The following is a 22881-nucleotide window of genomic DNA, read 5'->3' as shown; positions in this document are numbered from 1 at the left end:
CGTGTCTGCCTGCAAAATATGGAAGGAAAATTAGCACGTATTGAAGAACAAAGTTAAATAAGCAAGGACAAGAAATATCATGAGTAAAATGATTGCATTTGTAAACAGCAACTAACAAAGAATAACTATGTTTATTTATGTAGACTTGCATATTACGACAACAATAAATTCGATTTCAGTTGCAGAATATTCGAAGGTCAATTATGTCATTTCATGTCAACGTAAAATGTTGATTTGTCGTTAGCACTGTACTAAAAGAGTAGGTATAGTGTGCTTCGTAATTTATTTTTATTTTGAATTTATAAATCAATGTCATTTAGTCTATCTACTGAAATTAATGAATTTTCAGATATTAGTACGGTAAATTAAAAGAACTTCCTTAACTGTCAAAATAAGAGTTTAAATAAAATGTTAGGTAATGCATGAATGTTTATTTTGACTTGTACTTGGTTATAAAATGTTCTCTTCACAGTATACTACCTCGGTAAAATGTTACTACTGTCCAATGTCTAAATTGAAGCAAATGTGGCTATTACCACACTAGTGATGTAAAGTATGTTCCAAATGAACAACATTATGTATTGATAGTGGGTATTCCATTGCAAATACCATCGAACAAGTTTCTACAGTTTTTAATCTAATGAACCTGAATTGTGAAAAATTTCGTATGTTACGCCAGTTTACAAAAAAAAATCAATCCGATTTAATTTCTTTTGAAAATCGGAACAGAATCACAAACTAGTTACTGAAAAAATATTATTTCAAGAGTTTTGAAGACAAAGCATCAGAACCATTGGGAAGTGATTTTATTTTTGTAAAATCTCGTATGCTGATAATATTGGGTGATTCAGAATGATTGTGGGTAAGTATGGCAATTATGTACGAAAATGTATGTGGCAACTTCCCTAGGAGAGGTAAGTGACAAAAATTTAACCAAACAAAACACTTACATGCCATCTGGTAACGTTCCTTCAACTTCTTCGGCAGGACGAAGGAGCATGCAGCGTTTGCAGCCTCAGCAACTTTCATTTTTCTATCACTTTTGTTCAAATTCATTTTACAAATTTTTGACACGACGCTTTTAGTATTCACGTTTCGTGCGATGAAAGCCTGAGCAACCGCTAATAGGCATACTTACTAATATTTTATTCAAATGTTTAAAATAAATTAATCACAAAGAAACTATGCAATTCAAAATAACTTTGAAAGTGGAAAAAAGTTAGTAAACAATTCTGACTCCATTGCTAGCCCTCGCTGTCACTCGGGCGCAAACACATCCCAGACTGGTAAATATTACTTACCTCCTTTAATGTTTAAATAACTATTTAAAAGTTTACTTGTCTCTATCGATTTTGATTTATACAAACGTTGGAACACTGTCAAGGTCTGCTCTAATTTATTTACCTATTCACCATTTTTAATGACAAAAATGCAACTTTGCTCGAACAATTTCGAACCAACTGCAAGTTGCAAAAAAAACTTATCATTATCTGAACTATTAGCTTACGTAGACAAATTAAAAATACAAAAAAAAACCTTATTATTCATAATTGCCATAAAAACAGAGGAATACAATAATCGAACTCATTTCTTGCAGATGTTATCGAAGATGTTATCGTATCATTTTAATTCCAAAACTGTCATCAGAGAAGGCAGAGTTACACAGTTGGCAGTAGACGAGATTAAGAACTGGCTAGTCAGCAATGTTCTACTTGAAGTGCCCGAAGAAATGATTGTTCTCTTTCTTATGTGCCGTGACAGTGATATCACATTAACAAAAGAAACGATACTAGCCTACTTCAAAATCAAGAATGGAGCTCCCGAGATATTTAACGACAGAGATGTGGATCGCGAAGAGCTGCAAAAAACGCTAAACATGACGTAAGTGCTTCTACTGTAATTTACTTTACGGGTGGAGTTGTCACGTATATTTTCCGATTTCAGAGCATTTGTTGCAATTCCTACAAGAATGAGTAACAACACTGCGGTGGTCTTTTTCAAATTGTATGACACGGATTACAAAAATTTTTACTTAGTCCCTTCCATGAAATTTGCACTAATGACAATAGAGGTGTGTCAAAGGTACGACCCTCCAAACAAAGTAGTCGCGGTGATTGACATGAAAGAAGTAAATAGAAGAGTAATTGCAAATTTTAATCATGTTAATTGCATGCTTGTAGCTCTCTTTGATGCACTTGACATGCTTTCAGATAGGTGCTCTTCAGAAGTTCCTATCATTTCTGCAAGAAGCCATGCCATTGAAAATCAAAAAGGTTCACGTGCTAAACACCAGTTTAGTGTTTTATCAAATACTGTCTCTGGCGCGAGTGTTCATAAAACGCGAACTGATGGAAATGGTGAGAAACTGAAATTCTTGGAAATGAAGGAGTGTTTAGTGAGATTTTAGATTAAACCTCATCGTCCTAGTCTGAGCATGGAAGAGTTTCACCAGGAAGTACCGGCATCGTGTTTACCTGCTGAATATGGAGGGGAACTGGGAAGTGTCAAAGAGCTAAATCGAGAGACTATTGAGCAATTTCGAGAAATGAAACAATTTTTCGCAGACGAGGAGGAGCTCAGAAGTCGTTATAAATGTCAATGATATTTTAAAAACATGTAACAAATAATAACAAAAGTTTAATTTGTTGAAGCAAATAAAATGATTTACTTCCGTTTTCACCTTCATTGTGGAACCGGAAGTTGCCCAATGGCAAGTCCGGATTTTACATTTTACTTTTGCTGTACCGTCCAAAACATCAAAACCCTGACAGAATAGGACAACAAGAATTAAATTAAATCCATTATATCAACATGTATAATTTAATTTAATAGTATAAAAAAAGTAGATTATATCGATAAGAGTAGAAGTGAGTCTTTTTGTGCTAAGCGAACTGGGCGAGACATTTCGTTTTCAATGGCATCGGACATACTTCAGATATTCGCTAAATACTTATAACAAAAATTATCAAAACGTGAATGGCAAACGATACAACAGTACACCTCACAACTGCTTACTTTTTAACACTGAACGACCATCTTGCGCTATTTTTGACATTTGACATCTGATCTGACATCCATGGACACGCCCACAACGGGCGACTCGTCTTACACCACAGTGGAACTGGTTAATTATTGGGTAATAACATAATAATATCGTTATTTCGCTTTTTTAGTGATTTTTTTAAATAAGGATCGTTTAATCTATATATATAAAACTGAATGTCTGTTTGTATATTTTGTATGCAAATCTACAGTTTTACTCCGATCTTGATGAAATTTTGTACACTTGATCTTCAAAACAAGAAGAAAGTTACTGTCTACTTTAATTTTACAAAAACCAACCCCTAATACCATTTTCAACCCTGTTAAGAAAAAAAGACAGTTTTTTAGAGTTGGAAATACCCTCACCTTCGCCTCTTCACCCCTATTTCAACCTCTGAGTATATCGTCACCTTCGCCGCTTGACACCCACAAAAAGCAACCTTTATTATCATTTTTAAGCCTATTAAGCACAAAAAAAGTTTTTTCGAGTTGGAAATCGCGTTTGCATGATATGTTCAGATGTCATAGTTACATTTGGTTGTTTATAAAAATAGCAATTTCGCAAAATGTGTTTGAATCACTGTGTTTTACCGGAAGATGTCTTAAATGAAGCAGAACAAGCTTCAAATAGATTAATACCGGAAAAATCAAAAGGCAGGTATCTGAAATGAAACGAGACAATCAAACAATAGGAGGATCTAAATAAGGTTACAACTGAAAATAAAAGTGTTATGTTGGCGTATTTTCATGAATTGATAAGTGATCATAGTGTTAGTTTCTTATCGTATTGATGTTTTTGTTTATATAGTCGAAGAAAAAAGTAGTTTGCAGTAAAGTTGTAATTATTCTTCGTAAAAAGAGAAACTTTATATTGAAATTACTGCGTTTATCACAATACATGAAAGTAGAAACATAATTTTAAAAAATTCTGAAATTTGCGGGCGAAGCCGCGGGTAAAAGCTAGTTATTAAATATTTTGTGTAACTGATAATCGTAATTGATAAATATATCATGACAAATATTTCAAATGACCTTACATTTGACTCGGTCGAGCCGCCTGTGGAGACTTCTACTCCTAGGTCTTGAAGTACTTCTACTCCAGTCACAAAGGCGCGATTTTCGACCGCTCGAAGATAAACTAACAATCTTCTATTTACCCCCCTCTACCCGTTTCAATGTTTAGGTTTATAGCTTGAAACCAGTGCGACCAGATATCATCGAACGAATTTCTGGGGGAAAATGTTAACGACAGGAACACGGAGCAAAATGTGATCCGACCAAAAAATTAATTTTAAACTTTATTTCGATAAAGTTAATTTGTGTATTGGTCCAATTGCTGACGTCGCAAACGACTGGAAAGGACGTTTCATTAAACTGGCTCTTGCTAAAACCAGTTTCGAAATCAATCCGTAGCGCCCAACTTGTTCAATTGGCAATTTGTGTCAAAGTCACGTAAGTTATTTTCTTGTAGCAATCACAGTTTTTCGAACACGTTGCAACTCTTTCCACTATCCTTCTAAATTCGCTTTATTCTTTTAAAAGTAATTGTAGTTGAACTTGAAGATAACTTGTTAAAAGTGAAAGCAGCCTCTCAGTTCACGTAGGCCGTTATCTTCAGTCTTCACGCGAAGAAAGTACCTTGTATTATGCAAATTTAGACCGTATAGAAATTTCTACAAAGATTTTTGCTTGGGCAACCACTGTATAGTAACATCGTGCTTTAAATATAATTCCAGCAATTTTTTTCAATTCTTGTAAATTTATTTGCTTTATTCACTGAACTTTATTCCAACTGAAACTCGTTTTTAATTACATATTTTCCATTTGTTTGTTCATTTTTATTATTTAGATCCAACCCGTTTCAAAGGCAGTCTTTTTGATCTCTTTTTCTTCCAACAGTAACAACATTACGACCTCGCATTTTTTTCTCACAAATTCTTCACTAAGAGCTTTCCAGATACATATTTGTCAATTTATATTTTTGCTTAATCTTTTTAGTCACTACAACTCTATTCTTCTTAAAAAGTGAACGTTAGAAACTTTTTTTTTTGAATTCCAATAATTATTATAACAAGCAGTTTTGTTTTACTTTTATTTTACTTGCAGCAAGGACGAAACCTGGTAAACTAGTTTTTAAAGAAAGTCATGGTATTTGCTTTGGAACTACTAGACAGGTAAACTGGCTACAATAAAACACAAACAATTTCTAACTTGCTTTTAGGTAAAGATGGTCCTACCGTTCAAATTTAAAGCCGAAACTATCATCAAAGAAAGACGAACAACTCAGTCAGCTGTTGATGAAATCAAAGATTGGTTAAAAACAACATCCCTACCATTATTACAAGACGAATTTGTAGTTTTGTTTCTCATGTCTTGTAAAAACAACGTATCAGACACAAAGAACACAATCCAGGCTTATTTCAGGATTAAAAAGAATGCTCCGCACTTATTCAATCACCGAGACATCGACAGTGATGATGATGTGAGAAAAGGTATGAAAGTAATGTGAGTTTTGGTCTAAATATACTTAACGAGTAGTTTAGAGAAGGCGTTGCAGGGCTTACTGTAGCATCCCTACAAGTATGGACAACAACGTAGCAGTACATTTTTTCAAGCTGTTGGACAACAACTATCGTAATTTTGATATGATAACGGTGCTTAAACTAAGCATCATGCTCACTGACATTTCCCAGAGATATAATCCTCCGAATGAAGTAGTCCTAGTGGCTGACATGAAAGGAGTAAGTCTAATTAACACTTCATACCTTTGAAACAGACAGATTTGCAGCTTGGTCTGATGCACCTCACTTGTATCAAAATCGAGGCGTTGAGAACCTGTCTGGAGTTTCTACAAGAAGGAACGCCTCTCAAAATAAAAGCCATTCACGTTCTGAATGCAAATTACGCAACTGAGAAAATGTTAGCCGTTGCCAAATTGTTCATGAAGAGCGACTTACTCACAGCTGTACGAAGTCCTGACAAGTGGCAGTATGAGGTGTTTTATTTGTTATATATTTTAGACGAAAACGTATCCACCGGGGGCTGACATGGACCAGTTTTACAAGGATTGTATCCCGGCGAAGTGCTTGCCTAAAGAGTGTGGAGGGGATTTGCCCAGTATCGAGGAGTTGAACGAAAGGAGCATAGAACAGTTTAGGGAACTTAAAGAATTCTTTAAAGAAGAAGAGAGTCTTAGAAATGTTAGTTGAAAGTAATTAGTCGAGATAAAAATGCAAGAAGATACGTATAGATTGGCTATTACCTGTGAAAGTGGTCTTAGTGTACTGGGCTTATAAATAAATTAGGTAATAAAAGTTAAAATCTGGTAGTTTACTAAAGAAGTAGAGTTATTTCCTAGATATTCTTGTAGCGAGTCCAGAATCTTAGAGAGTTTAGTAGAAGCTCTCAAAAACTTACTATACGCTGTAGTTCATCGAGTTCAGGTCTGGTGAGTATGGAGACCACTCTATACCATCTGACACCATTGCTGCAATGTAAGAAAGTCCTAGTGACTCTGCTAATTACCCTTTTGATGGTTGTGAACCTGTCCAACCGAGTCTTAGTTTTCTCGCCGAGGCACAGCCGAGGCTTAAAACAGGCGAGGACAAAGAGCACTTTTTGGCAGAGGTGCACATTAAATTTTTTAGGCGACCGCATGAACTACAAAACAAAAGACATCATTGGAAAAATTACAAATTTAATTTGTAGATATCAACTTTTTTCAAATATGTAGTTACACAGATAAATTTATTTATATCTACATATCTATGAACAATTTTTTTATAGTATTTGTTGAGTTTACCAACAAAACTGGAAATTTACTATTTCCAATACAATTATTTACATGATTTATGGTGGTTTTGTCAGTTTTTCGTTGCTAACTTACTAAACAGACCAACAGATGGCCCCACGGTAAGCGTCCGAAAAAGTGCGTCCGAAAAAGTGCGTCCGAAAAAGAGTTACTTTTCGTCCGCTTGTGAGTACGTAAAATTACCGTTTTCATTAAGGGTGCCTAAAAAATGTGTTAATAGGTACATCAGTTCTTCATTTTTTATTATTTAGTGTTATTTTGTATTTGTTATCTCCTTTTTTTTGTATATCTTCCTTTTCTAGCTAATAACCTTGTGTTTCTATAATATTTCTTTACGGCGTACTTCCATCACTTCCTTTTTCATTTTGTATTTTATCTCTGTTGCATTCTGTTACTATTTTTCAGAAATGTTTCTTCTTCTTTCTTCACTTATTTTCTATTCTTGTGATCTCTTTCTACTTCCACGTTTTGAAACAAACTTCTGATAATTTTTTTTTTAATACAACTGTGATAATCGACTTTACAAAAATAGGGAAAGAACAGATATGCAAATAAATAAATATTATGAAACAATAGTTCATCAAAATAGTAAAAGTAATAGGGTAACAAAAACATTGAAAACATTTACATTATTATGTACTAAACAAAAATGAATCAATTGCTCTTAATTGTGGAAACTGGGTTAGTAAACTTCCGATTCGCACAATTTCTCAACAAGTTCTAAGCAGAATTGATAAAATTAAATTGCCAAATACCGTTGATTTATAGAAGCGATAAGCAAAATTCTACCGAATGAAGCAACTTAAGTAAATACTGCGCTAAGAGAAATGCGATCCAATTACACATTTATCGGCTTAGAAGTGCAAAAAATTATAGCGTGTGTAGTTGATTGAAATAGTACGACAGATAAACGTAGAAAGCCGATTCAGGTAAGAAAAGAATTATTTTTTCGAAAGGAAATTTTTTGCAAATTTGTTTATGTAGGTTAGCCTACTTTTCTCTATAGTTTCTTACTCCCAATTAAAACAGTTTCACATGTTTTATTATAAAATTAATAACTGCGTATTGATCAACATTTAATGTTTCTAAAAAGCAGTTAAAGTAATTGGTTAAACATACATAATTGCCCAAGTAATATAATTGTCGATAAAGAACTGTAAGTGCAGCAGTGCGAGGTGGTTCCTCAAGAAAGGAAGAACCAAATGAAGATACGATGAAAGTAGAACTCCCGTATAAATTTAATGTTAAGACCTTAATCGAAAGTGGAAGGACAACTCAGTTGGCTTTAGATGAAGTCAGAGTTTGGCTGACAACCACATCGTTACCAGAGTTGCAGGATGAGTTCATCGCTTTGTTTCTCTTGTCATGTAGAAATAATATATCGAACACAAGAAACGCCATCCAAGCTTATTTCAAGATCAAACAGGAGGCTCCAGAAATATTCAGTGAGAGAGACGTGGACGGGGATGAACTGAAGAAGGCGACAAGCGTTGTGTGAGTTCACGTGTCTATCTACATCGTCGATAATAAAAGAGCTATAGTTGACGCGACGAACCACTGGAGTAATCACAAGATGTTCACGTGATAGTTCGTGAAAAGCCTGGTTTACACTGCCTCGCCAAATTTTAGTTTTGAGCTGCACTATACTTCTTAACGCGCGTCCTTTACCCAATAGGAAACCATCCCCCGAAAATCACGTGACGATCACGCCAGTTTATTACTCCAGTGAGTCGCCGCGCCGACTATAGTTAACTACACGCCACATGGGCAGCTACTTTTTAATTCGCTTTTAAAGCTGAAACTAAGACACTAGTTGTATTTTGATCTTCCTTCTTCATTAAAACGAATTATTTTTCATTCCAGGGCATGTTGCAGCATCCGCGCCGACACCAAGAACAAAACTGACATACATTTTTTTAAACTAGTGGATAGCGACTATCGTAATTTTAGCCTGGCTTCCACATTAAAACTTGCTTGCATGTTGGTGGACGTTAGCCAAAGGTACGATCCCCCATCTGGTATGATCGTGGTGTTGGACATGGAACAGGTACACAATCACCTTTAGATGTTCAATTCTGACAAACTATTTTTAGGCTGGTTTGATGCACCTCACGTGTCTTAAAATCGGCATGGTTAAAACGTACATGGACTTCATCCAACAAGCCATTCCTTTGAAAATACAAGCGATTCACATTCTAAATACAAGTTTTGCCGTCGACAAGGCGATAGCGGTGGCGAGAATGTTCATGAAAAGTGATCTAATGGGAATTGTGCGAGACTGAAATGATTACAAAAGATAAAGTCTTTTAATTTGTGTTTTAGGTGAAAACTCATTTACCTGGGATCGATATGCAAGAGTTTTATAAAAAATACGTACCTTCTGGTTGTTTGCCGGTGGACTGTGGAGGAGATTTACCAAGTATTAAGGAATTGAATAAAAAGACGATTGAGCAATTTCGAAATTTGAAAGAATTTTACAAGATGGAAGAAAAACTGAGAACTCTAAATTTATATGACGCTTAAAAATGTATTTGTAAGGCAATAAATATTTTTACAAACTGTTTTGTGGTTTAAATACTGAGAAATCGTCAAGAATAAGCAGGCACGGTGGTCTAACAGTGGGTTGTGTAGATTTGCCGCATCACAGACATGGTGTACTTATATTATCTATACACTACGTGCCAATAAAAACGCACCACCCATAAGGAATGAAGTTACAAGGTCGAAATTTTTACCAAATAGCTATCCATATCTTAGGAGTTGATAAAAACAACAGAACAAAAAAACGTAAGAGTTGTCCTGAAAAAGATAAGCACTGGTTATCAGTGATTTTTTAAATTGGAGTGTCAGAATAGTCTGTACGTTCTGCGAAACCATAAAGTATTAATCGCCAACAATGCCAATCGGTAGCACCTGGACCGTCAGGCTCTGCAACGAGTCATTTGTTCAGGGGAGAGGAGAACGAAATAAAACAACCTTCTCATCTTAGATCAGATTACGAAGTGACCATTTACAAGCAAAGGTGCAATTTTTCATTCCTCCGAGGAAAGGGCGGGGCGGGCTACTGAGGCTTTCCAACGCCTTCTCAGCAACGATGACGGGAAGATTCGGGATGGGTACGGTGAAGAAGGGTGCGGAAGGAAGGTGGTAGGTACTGAGGGGTGAATACTTTACCCAGCATTCGCTTTATCTCTGATATGGACCACCTGTGCTCATATAGATGTTGATGGTGTGGGAAAATTCCTGAAAAAACCCACACCAGATCACGCGACCGGCCCCCGGATTCGAACCCGGGACCTCCTGAATGCAAAGCGGCGCGCCAAGCGCTCGGCCACGATGTTCTGTGCGGTTTGCAGGACCGGGCGTCAGCTATTTATATGAAACTTGGGACCGAACGCACAACACAATGACAAATTATCAATTCATTAATTTCTGTTTTTTTCCAAAGTGAATCACTTCTTTATTTAAGACAAATAAACAGTGAAAATTTTTACTTTGTAACTTGACCCCTTCTTCGTGTGCATTTCTATTGGCACTAGCGGATGTGATTAATTGGTTGCCTAGAAACAAGGGGCTTCTAGATTAAAAAAAATGATCCAAGTAGTAATAACTAATATCCGTAAAAAAAATAAAAATATTGAAATCCTGATTTTATAATTTGTCACAGATGTAAATTATATGCCATTATTTAAACTGTATGTTAAATAACTTGTACCGCGTGATTTTAAATGAATGTGACTTTTTTTCATAGGTTGGTAATATTATTGTTGATTATTCTGCTTTTTAATGTGATAGTTGATATAAACATAGGCATCCTCGCCTATTTGACACAATTTATTAATACATAAAATGTCAAAATGGCGTACGTACGCCAATATGTTGATTAAGGTATCCAGTTTGCCAAAATAATTTATGAAAAATGTTCCCAACTTAAGAAAAAAAGTCACAATCATTTAAAATCACCCGGTATTTTAAGGTAATTAATGCAATACCGAGTCAGGCCATTTTTGAATTAATTATAGTATGGTAGCCGGTAAAAAAAGTTGACCATCATTTAAATGTCAGTGTCATTAAAGCATTAATTACACATTTGGATTTTGACGTAACAGAAAAGCTAGTTTTTATTGCCGGCAATTGTACTTACGATGAAACTCTGGGAGCACAATTTTGCAACACCTCGTGGCATTTGCAGAAGAACAAGAAAGTCAAAGCCAGCCTAACCGCAAATTTTTTGAACGCTCGATACAATGAATATAGTGAAGAAATGAAAAAGTAAATTAGAGAAATTGCAAGAGCCATCAGAAATGCTTCTATTTATTCAATTTTGTTTCAAACGTTTTTGATTTAGTCTTTCAGAAGACTCTTTGTCTTCGTAAATTTGAATATTTGTCTAATCTCCTTCGTCTATCTCTATTCTTTTTCTAAAATCAAAAACTAATTAAACAATTTGATTTTGCTCGTTGCGATAATTTATCACAAATGTTAAAGTTTATCAGTTGTAGTTATCAAGACGATAACGATAAGGGAGTTGTTGAGAATACATCAATTTTAATTTGTTTATTTTTACTATTCGATCCAATTTAAAGAACATAAAACTAACTTTATTCTATATTTATTACATTTGTAGCAAAGACGAAGCTTGGTAAATTCGTTTTCGAATCACGTAATATTTTTTGCTTGGGAACTACTAAGCAGGTAAATTGGGTACAACTTCTAATTTGCTTTAATTCTTTTAGGCACAAAAATGACTCTACAGTACAAATTTAAAGTCGAAACTATCATCCACGAAGGAAGAACAACACAGTCAGCAATTGATGAAGTAAAAGATTTGTTAAAAACAACATCTCTACCAGTATTACAAGACGAATTTATCACTCTGTTTCTTCTGTCGTGTCAAAACCACGCGTCACACACAAAAAACACGATCGAAGCTTATTTCAGGATTAAGAAGACTGCTCCACATATTTTCAATCACAGAGACATTGACAGTGATGATGACGTGATGAAAGCTATGAAAGTAATGTAAGTAAAGTAATGACTAAATATTGTTAACAAGAGTTTAGAGAGGGCGTTGCAGGGCTTACTGTAGCATCCCCACAAGAATGGAGAACAACGTAGCAATCCATTTCTTTAAATTGATGGACAATAACTATCGTAATTTTGACATGACATCTGTGTTTAAACTCAGCGTTATGCTCACTGACATCACTCAGAGGCATGATCCTCCCAACGAGATAATCGTAGTGGCAGACATGAAAGGAGTAAGTCCAGTAGCACTTCCTACCTCTTAAACAGACAGATTTGCAGCTTGGTCTGATGCACCTCACATGTGTCAAAATCGGGATGATGAGAACGTACTTTGAGTTCCTGCAAGAAGGAATCCCTGCCAAAATAAAAGCCATTCACATTCTGAATGCAAATTACGTGTCTGAGAAAATTTTAGCCGCTTGCAAATTGTTCATGAAAAGCGATTTACTGACAGTTGTACGAAGTCGTGACAAGTGACAATATGGGGTGTTTTATTTATCATTTTAGACAAAAACGCACCCACCGGAGGCTGACATGGACCAGTTTTACAAGGATTGTGTGCCAGCGAAGTGCTTGCCCAAAGAGTGTGGAGGGGATTTACCCAGTGTCCAGGAATTGAACGAAAGGACCATGGAACAGTTTAGGGAACTTAAAGGCTTTTTTAAAGAAGAGGAGAATCTCAGAAATCTTAGTTAAAAGTGGCCAGTGGAGATCAAAATGCAGGAAATGTGTATGAATTGTTAATTACATGTGAAGGTGGTGTTGGAAAACTGGGTACAAATAAATTATTTAAAATTGAACAATGGCGGTTTTCTAGAGATTTTTTCCTCCGACAAATGTCTTCTTCATGTCTTGTTAGTTAACTTTGAGCTGTAACACTAGAATGTTGTTGGTAAAGTTTTTCTCGTCAAATGTTAGGGCAACAAGCAACAAGCTTTGTTAAAAACAAAACATTTGACAAAAGAGGACTCTTATGTAAATAATTACAGTACTTTACTCCTGTTGGATTCTGTTGCAATTTCAAAAAATCCAATATTTTTCTTTCCTCTTTCTCATGTCTTCTTTTATTTTCTCTTCTTTCGCTTTTCTTCCATTTCCATGTTTTTGAAACAAATGGAAAATTTCCTTCTACGTTTCTTAAACCCTGAAATTTTACCTTTATTTAAACTTTTATTGAAAAGCAAATTTTAGACATTGAAACTTATTTCTCATTTTTACCATTACCTGATCAATTTTCAGTATTTCTCTTTTTCCTTAGTTTTAGTTAAATATTTATTCCACTTCTGTTAAAATTTCTACATACATTACTCATTAAGAATTTGATAAAAATGTGAAAACACTAATAGCAGGAACGTTTGAGTAAAACTATGTAATGAAGTTTTTATAATACAAGGTGAACAACAATAAAATAAAATTTAAAAGTATGATTAGTTGATAAATAAGATTGCATTTTCTATGCAAGGGAATAAATATAACAATAAATGTAACAACATATGTAAGTCATAAAAAACACATAAGCAATGATAATAATTATTTTCTAGCCGTGTAATACACAAAAAATTTTCGGCCGACAGCAAAAATTACCCGATCGGGAATTTATTTTTCTTCGATTGGCAACATAAAAGATCCAAGAAGCGATTGTGACACCACAAGAGTCTATCAATTCCTTAAATATTCAAAACCGTCGTCTTCCTCTCTGTTATTCTTAACCCGTTGCCAGTTGTCGACCTGGTGGCCGCCCGCCCGTAAGTCTGATAACCCCCTCTGCCTCTACTAATTCGAGTTCTGCTGTACACAATGTACAATGTACAAGGATACAAATTGTACAAAAATTCCACATGACACTCAGTGCCGCCAACCTAAAATCTTTCATTAAAAATTCCTGTGTTTCGATTTTCTTGCCAAGACAGGGAAATGCCATTTTCATGATCTAGGTGGACGCCGAAAAAAATATTTTCAAAATAAAATGATATATTAAACAAAATGATACTCAATTAGTAAATATCGGATTCACAGAATCACTAAGAGTTAACAAAATTATATCTAAGTAAATGGGCTGAGTAGGCGTTGGAAAAAGTAAAACATTTGGAACAGTGTAAGGTTTGAATTTCCCGCCCTTTCAACGAATGACATTTGTATATGTTTAATCGGCACATGATTGAACATGTTTGTTTTCACCAAAGGGGGCCTTTCGATATTTGCTTCGAGAATAGGAATCGTTAGTTGTTCAATTTTTAATGTAAAACAACCCCTCCCAATCCAGGATTTCATTTGAACGCCCGATACAAGTGAATCACTACGTATATGTAATTTATTAATAAATGATTTGACCTTTATGTTGCTCACTGCTAACAATTAAAAGAATTTTATATTTTTCATTACGAGTATATAAATATTACTACAGTGCAGTCAAGATAATTAAGTAGTTAAACATTTTGAAATAATCTCGGAAATAATTAAATATACGACGCGATCCAAAAGTCTTTCTAACTAGTGAGCCATGACATTATTATTATTATTACACCATAAAATAAAAAGATGTCAAATAAAAAAAATCAAAGGTACGGACGACATTCGTTTCCACCGTCATGGCCCACTTGACAGAAAGACTTTTGGATCGCTCGGTACTTGTACAACGTTATTCTAATATTTTAACTTTTTTTGTCTCATCCTGATCTATGGATGGTCCAAATACTTATTCGGTCGTTATTTGCATTCATGTTTTTATGTAATTTGAGGTGTACTGATCCAACCTTCAGAAACCAGTTCTCATTTAAATAATTTTACAACGAATCAAAGAACAATAAACTGTGTCGCAGTGCCAAGTACATTGTCATGTAAAGAAGAACACAAGAAGCGCAAACAAAGATAAGATGAAAGTGAACCTACCCTACATATTCCAGGCGAAAACAATTATCGAAGAAGGAAGGACAACTCAATCGGCTTTGGATGAGATCAAAGTTTGGCTGTCGACGACATCCTTGCCAGAGCTGCAGGATGAGTTCATCACTTTGTTTCTCTTGTCGTGTCTAAATAATGTATTCGAGACAAAGAACACGATCCAGGCTTATTTCAGGATTAAAAATAGTGCTCCAGAAATATTCAATGACAGAGACGTGGATGGAGATGAACTAAAGAAAGCGACAAACGTTATGTGAGTGTGCACTAATTAGGTAAATTAAGAGAAATTATAAATAAATCCGGCCTGAATGCCGTGTCACTTGGAGTGTGGTGGGTTAGGGCTTGATTTTAATAACAATTTTTATATTATAATATTTTAATCGGTCGTAAACATCGTTCACGTTGTTTTGGCATGATGGGAGGCCATGATTTATTTTCTTAACGTTGGATACACTGTTTGATTTCCCTCACTAAAGTGACTGACATGCGGACCTATCAAAATGAATTTCCCGCGATGTCTGAGTATTCTTCTATTGCAAATTGGTAAAACTGACAATAATCCACTGTAGAGAGATATTGGCGCTATTTATAACCTCAAACTTTGAAAAACATAACCTAATTCAACAAACAAAATGTGACATTTGAGTAAACTTCAGAAGGTTCAAGTTTCTAAAAGTGACTCATATTTTCATTTCAGAGCATCTTGCAACATTCACGCCAACATGGAAAGCAAAACAGTCATACATTTTTTTAAATTAGTTGATAGCGACTATCGTAATTTTAGCTTAGCCTCTACATTCAAAATTGCTAATATGCTCGTGGACGTTAGTCAACAATACAATCCTCCATCTGACATGATCGTAGTGTTGGACTTGGGACAGGTACACAATCCAATTTTGTTATTCCATTTCGAAAAACTATTTTAGGCAGATTGGATGCACCTGACGTGTCTTAAAATCGGCATGGTTAAAACGTACATGGACTTCATCCAACAAGCCATTCCGTTGAAAATACAAGCGATTCACATTCTGAATACAAGTTTTGTCGTTGACAAAGCGATTAGGGTGGCTAAAATGTTTATGAAAAGTGAATTAATGGAAACTGTGGGAGCTAAGTGGTTGTGAAGACAAGATATTTTAACGTTTGTTTTAGGTTAAGACTCATTTACCTGGGATCAATATGGAGGAGTTTTTTGAAAAGTACGTACCGGCTTCTAGTTTACCCAAAGACTGTGGAGGAGATTTACCGAGTGTCGATGAGTTGAACAAAAAGACAAAGGAGCAATTCCGAGAGTTGAAAGAATTTTACAAGATGGAGGAAGAACTAAGAAGTCTAAATACCACTTGAATAGTTAAATTTCAAGAAAATTTATTTAGGTTTAAAAAAATAATACAGTACAGTTTAAAAAATTGTCATCAATGTCTTGTTTACATTTTTCACGTATGTTCTAGTGTTTGCAGAGATTTTTATTCGATTTTGTCTCACAAATGTCACATTTTTAACGTCAAAAATTTGACATTTGGGTTTGTTAAACCGCTACAGCTTATCTTCTCAATTTATAAAAAATGACAAAAGTGGTATTGACCAATGAGCAGAAAACATTGAGTACATTTACACGGGCCGCTAACGCCGGTGTTATTTAAAACCGGTGTTGTTAAAACTGGTTTAAAACGGGCGTTACACAAGAGGTGTTGTACAGGCGTTAAAATCTACATCGGTGTTGGCGTGGTGTGAGCTAAAACCTCTTCGCAGTGTGACCAACCGAAATGCTTCGAGATCGGCGATGGCGGTCGGTGCTTGTTGTTGAGCGGTTGCTAACGACAACTGTGCTTGTGTTGGCAGGCCTGCTTCAAAACCGGTGTTAAGCAAAGGTGGCCATTTACACGTACATTTTACACCCGCTTAGTAACGTCACGCCTGTTGGGGAAGTGGTGTAACGTTAGTAAACCGGTTTTAGTAAAACCGGCGTTGAATCCCATTTACACGTTAATTAACACCGGTGTTAACAACACCGGTTTAAATAAAACCGGCGTTAGCGGCCCGTGTAAGTGTACTCTTAGATTATAATTTACCGAAAAAATATCCGTCATTGCTTCTACAATTTTGTACTTTTCGTACTTACGTTTTCATTATCTCCATCAGTAATTTCTTTTATTTTGTTGAAAGCCTTTAAAATGTACTGCTTCGTCTGCTTGCTTATTGATGCTTTACTCCGTTTTGAAAATTCATTCATTTTGGCAGTGACAAAAATATGACAATTTAAATCATTGCCAACTGTCTAATTTTCATTTATTTTGTAAAAAAATCTAACAAAAAAAAAGTTCCAGTTAGTTCGTCATTACAAAAATGGATGCATTATAGAAGTTTATTTTTCACTTTAGTATAATTGCATGATAACTCCTAGGATACGAAATACGTAAACATGTCCATAACAACCGGGGAATAATACAGGGCGTAATAAGAATAAGCGGGCGTTATGAATTCATAACGCCCTCATTAATTCAAAATTGCAAAGATGCCGATTTTTTTTTTTAAGAACACGTATAGTGAAAAATAAAATCTTGTATGCACCACGGCGTCACCGAATGATGCCGAAACTGTAAGAACATTCGCATGTCGCAAAAATTAGATATTGACTGTAATCATGCAACATTTGAGCATGAGAAATGTTTTGCTTTTAAACTTGCCACAGCGAAGTTCAAAGAAAATCTGTTTGGCATCACAACTGAGCTGCCTGTGAGCAAAATTTCTGATGGACAGCACTCTGTGGCTGGTGATAGCTCTAATAAGTGACTAACTAATCTTTCTTCCAATCAGTGTGATAAAATAATAGACACTTTATCAATATTTTATCAAAATGTACGTGGCCTTAACACCAAATTGGTGCAATTTTATAATGCTGTATCTGTTCTTGATGTTGACGTGGTTGCTGTGACGGAAACATGGTTAAAAGACGATGTATTATCTACCGAATTGTTTTCCTCTGATTATATTGTATTCAGAAAGGATCGTAATTTTAGTAGAACTTTTCAGTCCAGAGGTGGTGGTGTTGCTCTGGCTGCTAGATCTACATTGTCAGTGAAGCTGATGGATGTAGATTTAGCCTTTGATAATTTACCGGAAATTGATTTCATTTGTGTTAAGATCTTGGAGTTGTGTTCGATTGTGGTCTCACTTTTCGCAATCATATTGAATATGTGACATCTGCTGCCTACAAATCTCTGGGTTTTGTTCTTCGTAACAGGAGATTATTCCATAGTGCTGAGGCAATTGTATCGCTTTATAAGGCTTATGTGCGATGCAAATTGGAGTATGCTGGTATTGTTTGGTCACCAATATACAATAACCACACCTGGGCCTTGGAGAAGATTCAAAGACATTTTGCTAAATTTTTGGTATTTAATGAAACTGGTCAATACCCACCTAGGGGACTTCAGCAGGAAACCCTTTTAGAATGTGTTCAGCTTCATTCATTGGCGAGTAGACGGGATTTTGCTAAAATCAAATTTCTGTCGGATGTCCTCAGCTTTTCTGTTGAATGCCCTGTGATGAACCAAGTGGGTAATTTAAAATTCCCACCAAGCGGCCATCTCATTTTAGTTTCTACCAACATACGCAATGAAAAATAAAACCCGCGAAATTCAAAAATGGCCAAGAGCGTGTGATCGTACCTAATTAATTTCCCTACGTTGTGTTTTTTTTTATACAAATTAAACATTACTAGGTTCGTTCCAACAGGGTTTGTGAACCACACAGAAGAGTGCAAATAAAACACCACGATCATTTTAACCAGCTATTTATTCAAAATTATGATTTTTGTTAACGCCGGGATTAATGAATAATAAACGTCTCGGGAGAGGGCACCCAAGTCTCCCCAAATGTGAGAAGACTACTCATTTAGGACTCTAGGAAAATGGTGAGCTCTGGCCATTCTCCCAGACCCCCGAATGAGGCTCCGCTAAAACCTCTCCTGAAAATACGAACAAATCCGAAGTGACAACGTGGAAGGGACAGTTATTGAAAATTGAGCAAACCTGATTTCATAAACAACACAATCTAAAATTCAGGAAAAACAGAGGGGTCATGTACATTACAAACAATGCAGTTACTTCGGACCGTTCGAGCGAGAGCGAGCACTAGACGAGAACTTTAGCATGTTTTTCTTTTTTTTTTTCAAGTTAATTTACAATGTGCGGCAGATACGCTATAGAAGGAGCGAGTGGCTTTGTGTGGTCCGATGGTCTGTGGCACCTATCCTTACGACTTTAACATTTCCCGCCTACCCGTGATTTAGTGCTAAGGGAAAAGTCCTAACTGCTTTACGTTACGTCAACAAATTGAGGTACTCTTAAGTTCATCGGTTGAAGTGAACATGACTTTTCCAAAGCAAAAGAAAAACAAAACGCGCTTGTCAGGCTACACAGACTCAGGGAAAATAGACCTGATCACATTTCCGGAAGTGTGCCATGGAGCTCGGGTATAACCCAGCATTCAACAAGTCCTGCCAAGCGTTAGGTTTTTGGGTCTCCCTTGGGGTGCAAATTTTATGAGGACCGCGAGGCCGTGTTCAACGGTTGGAGGTTAGAGGAAACAAAACCCCTCAAACAGAGAGAGACCCTCGCGGTAAGGTCAAGAATTTACATTTACAGCAAACTGGAAAAAGCAAACAAAAAAAGAAACGCGACAAATATTTGTTGACAGAGCGATCTAAGAACACTTTCAAATTGGGATGGAAAAATGGTAACAACCATTAACACATACATAAAAATAAAAAAACATAGTCCGGTCGACCCTAGCATACTAGAGCCGGATCATCGACAAGGGGGGGCGCCCTGAATAATATGGAGGGCGCCCCGGGACTAAATGTAGTAGATCCCTAGCTAAGGAAAACCCACGGAGACACCTGAAATATAAACAAATTTGGTTGCTACCGGGATGGAAAGTGGAAACTTTGAAATTTTGATTAAAGTGTTGCGTCACTCGTAATAATTAAAAAGGATCAAAAATGAGGGAGTGCGCTCATATAAAAGTGAAAGCCACAGACCCCACGCTAAAACTTGGTGCCCTTTTCTTTTAGGAAAGTTAGTGAATTGTAAAACCAGATTTGACAACAAAAAAAAAACGTGATCCGTACAATTTTATAAAATTTGCAAAACTAGACCAGGCGGCCTTACTCTCCTTCACAAGCTTACAAATGTTAAAAGCGTGATACATGGGGATGGTCGAGATAATTGCGGATTTTATACAATATGGTGGGAAGATCAACGACCCACGTGCGAACCATCATGATAGTTAAAATACATTTCGCGCGAAACAGACATAATTTTAGTACCGCAAACATACCTAGTTCAAAGCAGAAGCTGGACAGCAACATTTAGCACAGTTCAATAAAAAAACAACTAAAATCGCACAATTGAAACACAGAAAAATACACGGTACTTCGGTACTACTCTGCGGTCAAGACCAAAGTGTCCCAAAAAAAAACATGGCCGTTCATCCCCTGTCGACTCTCACCCCCGCCCCCAAGCGGTCGCCGACGGTACTTCTATAGCTTTTATTGGCGGTTAGTTTGAATTCAAAAGCGGTTATCTCAGCCCCTACCTTTTGTCAAAGCTTCTTATTAAGGTTCCTGCTTTTAATTGTAGAAGATGTGATGTTTTTGAACTAAGATCTGCGAGGACAAATATTCTACTAATGTCACCGTTATACCAGATGGTTAACAGCTGTTCAACCAAAGCTGACTCCAATAAAATCGACATATTCTTTACAAGACCCTCTGAACTCAGGTCTGTCCTGACATATGCCTCTTAATATAGCAAGAATATATATATAAGCTGGCAGTAAGTGTGATTCCTAATGGGAGAGTAGTATCATGCTGCTACTCATTCCACTTACTGCCTAACTAATGATAGCTTGCCTGTAATTAGGTCATTACCTGTTGGCAAGCTTAACTAAATAATAATAATAATAATAATAATAATAATAATGTCAACTCCACTATCTACATTTGTCTTGTATATATTCCTCCTGGTCTGACTTTGCATAGATATCATGAATTTTCTTATGCTTTCCTTTCCTTGCGGTTTCTGCATGGTTCTAAAATAATTTTCTTGGGTGATTTTAATGTCACTGAATACATTACCTTTTTGAATTTAGATCAACTAGGGGGTAATGCAGTTCCGATTTTTCATATTTTAAGTGAGTTATCTATTCAGCAGCATAACTCTATTACTAATGATAATGATCGGCTACTCGATTTGGTTCTGTCAAATTTACATTGTAGTGTGACCAGGGGTGAGGAGGGTCTTGTCCCTGAGGATCCTCATCATCCATCTCTTTTGGTATCCATTGACGTTAGAATCAAGATAAGGAAGTTCATTTATGGTGTTGATGATGGTGATAATTTTAATTTTAGGGCAGTTGATATGGAGATGATGCGTAACGAACTTCTTCTTATAGATTGATCTTTTCTTGAGAGCTATGAGGATGTCGATTTGGCATGTCATGGTTTCCACAATAAGTTAGTTGGGCTGTTTGACTTAATTGTTCCAAAGAAAAGAAAAAGTAGGCATAATTATCCGCCTTGGTTTTCGTATGAGCTTATTATAAAAATTAAGTAGAAACACAGAATATTGAAGAAATTTAGGGTATCTGGCAAACTGTGTGATCTGGAGAAATTTAGAATGTTACGTCGAGATATTAAAGGTGATATTAAAAGGCAGTATGATCAATATGTTGCTAAAGCTGAGGCTGACATAAAGAGAGATCCTAATAAGTTCTGGCAATTCGTCAAATTCAAACAGAACGGTACTGGTATTCCTCTTAATATGACTTTTTCGGGAGCGGAAGTTTCTGGCGCTGAGGAGATTACGGGAGCTTTTGCTAATTATTTTGAGTCTGCTTATTGTGAAAAAGCTTCAGTCATCTGTTGAAGAATGGAGTACATCTTGTAATTTCTTCTTAAATGCTGTTAACGAACAAGATGTTTTGAATGCAATATCCAAACTTAAGTTGAAATTCACAGCTGGTCCTGATATGATCCCATCATTTCTAATCCGTAAATGTGTTGAGGCTTTCGTTTCTCCTTTGGTAGTGATTTTCAACTTGTGTTTGAAGACTAATGCGTTTCCTGCAATTTGGAAAACTGCAAGGGTTGTGCCGGTTTTTAAGAAGGGTGATCGCAGTTGTATTGAAAATTATCGGCCTGTTTCTATCTGTAGTAATTTTTCTAAAGTATTTGAATTCATAATATCAGATAACTTGTCTTTTCATTTTAAAAGTTATATCTCAGAGTCACAACATGGCTTTGTGAGAGGTAGGTCAACAATATCCAATTTATGTACTTTCACACAGTATGTAGCTAATTCAATGGATCTGGGCCTCCAAACTGATGTGATATATACTGATTTTTCAAAAGCTTTTGATAGGCTGGACCATGAAATCCTTGTCAGAAAACTGGAGACATTAGGTTGCTCTTCTAACTTTGTAAATTTTTTGTATTCTTACCTGAGTGGTCGTAAACAGTTTGTTAGTGTTCATGGACACCGTTCTAATGTTTTTGATTGCTCCTCTGGTGTGTCTCAAGGATCTGTGTTGGGACCGCTACTCTTCAATATTTTTATTAATGACATAATTGAGGATCTTTCAGTATCCTGTTTGCTGTACGCAGATGATATGAAGATTTTTACGTCTATTAGAGAATTTGGTGATTGTATCAGGTTGCAGGATAATATTGATTTAATCTCCACTTGGTGCAGTTAAATATAACCAAATGTGTTGTAATGACTCTTAGTAATAAAAAACAAAAGATTGAATTTGATTGTAATATTGATGGTGCTGTTTTGGAGAGACCTGAATTGGTTTCTGACTTGGGAGTACTGTTTGATAATAAGCTGTCTTTTACAGGCCACATCAACTCTGTTATAAAAAATTCCTGGAAGACCTATGGCTATATTATTAGGAATACCAGAGATTTCTCTAATATCTCCACATTAATACACTTATTTCAATCATTTGTCAGAAGTAAACTTGAATATGCGTCGATTGTTTGGTTTCCTCATCATGCTGTTCACATTGCTAGTATTGAACATTTGCAGCGT

The 22881-nt window shown here is 35.9% G+C and overlaps 5 protein-coding genes and 1 long non-coding RNA gene across 10 annotated transcripts; 5 read left to right on the top strand and 1 right to left on the bottom strand.

Moving 5' to 3' along the window:
- Positions 1-1570: 1570 nt before the first annotated feature.
- LOC138129200 (alpha-tocopherol transfer protein-like) lies at positions 1571-2673 on the top strand. Its single transcript, XM_069045454.1, has 4 exons — positions 1571-1881; positions 1945-2128; positions 2181-2357; positions 2408-2673. Exons 1-4 carry the CDS (start codon positions 1598-1600, stop codon positions 2600-2602), a joined length of 840 nt encoding a protein of 279 aa, XP_068901555.1. The 5' UTR covers positions 1571-1597; the 3' UTR covers positions 2603-2673.
- A 1618-nt stretch (positions 2674-4291) lies between these two features.
- LOC138129686 (retinaldehyde-binding protein 1-like) lies at positions 4292-6262 on the top strand. 4 transcript variants are annotated; one of them, XM_069045954.1, is made up of 6 exons: positions 4292-4494; positions 5149-5190; positions 5264-5547; positions 5600-5783; positions 5831-6007; positions 6063-6262. In XM_069045954.1, exons 2-6 carry the CDS (start codon positions 5188-5190, stop codon positions 6249-6251), a joined length of 837 nt encoding a protein of 278 aa, XP_068902055.1. In that variant the 5' UTR covers positions 4292-4494; positions 5149-5187; the 3' UTR covers positions 6252-6262. The 4 variants fall into 4 exon arrangements, with proteins under 4 accessions (XP_068902055.1, XP_068902057.1, XP_068902058.1 ...); XM_069045956.1 differs by having other exon boundaries at positions 5149-5216; positions 5270-5547; XM_069045955.1 differs by having other exon boundaries at positions 4296-4494; positions 5149-5216.
- Positions 6263-7627: 1365 nt separating this feature from the next.
- Positions 7628-9414, top strand: LOC138129165 (retinaldehyde-binding protein 1-like). 2 transcript variants are annotated; one of them, XM_069045417.1, is made up of 5 exons: positions 7628-7782; positions 7838-8347; positions 8717-8900; positions 8947-9123; positions 9176-9414. In XM_069045417.1, exons 2-5 carry the CDS (start codon positions 8067-8069, stop codon positions 9374-9376), a joined length of 843 nt encoding a protein of 280 aa, XP_068901518.1. In that variant the 5' UTR covers positions 7628-7782; positions 7838-8066; the 3' UTR covers positions 9377-9414. The 2 variants fall into 2 exon arrangements, with proteins under 2 accessions (XP_068901518.1, XP_068901519.1); XM_069045418.1 differs by having other exon boundaries at positions 7631-7782; positions 8020-8347.
- Positions 9415-11360: 1946 nt separating this feature from the next.
- On the top strand, positions 11361-12684 carry LOC138129201 (alpha-tocopherol transfer protein-like). The gene is made up of 5 exons (XM_069045455.1): positions 11361-11516; positions 11590-11875; positions 11931-12114; positions 12161-12337; positions 12389-12684. Exons 2-5 carry the CDS (start codon positions 11598-11600, stop codon positions 12575-12577), a joined length of 828 nt encoding a protein of 275 aa, XP_068901556.1. The 5' UTR covers positions 11361-11516; positions 11590-11597; the 3' UTR covers positions 12578-12684.
- Positions 11554-13237, bottom strand: LOC138129202 (uncharacterized). The gene is made up of 2 exons (XR_011159151.1): positions 13106-13237; positions 11554-13025 (listed from the first exon to the last, which is right to left on the bottom strand). It is a non-coding gene; the product is annotated as an uncharacterized lncRNA (long non-coding RNA).
- A 1362-nt stretch (positions 13238-14599) lies between these two features.
- LOC138129348 (retinaldehyde-binding protein 1-like) lies at positions 14600-16201 on the top strand. Its single transcript, XM_069045641.1, has 4 exons — positions 14600-15035; positions 15480-15663; positions 15709-15885; positions 15935-16201. The coding sequence occupies exons 1-4, from the start codon at positions 14755-14757 to the stop codon at positions 16127-16129; spliced, it is 837 nt and encodes a 278-aa protein (XP_068901742.1). The 5' UTR covers positions 14600-14754; the 3' UTR covers positions 16130-16201.
- Positions 16202-22881: the final 6680 nt, after the last annotated feature.

This window comes from Tenebrio molitor, chromosome 4 (assembly GCF_963966145.1).
Source record: "Tenebrio molitor chromosome 4, icTenMoli1.1, whole genome shotgun sequence".
NCBI lineage: Eukaryota > Metazoa > Arthropoda > Insecta > Coleoptera > Tenebrionidae > Tenebrio > Tenebrio molitor.
This window is presented reverse-complemented; position numbering and strand designations above follow the sequence as displayed.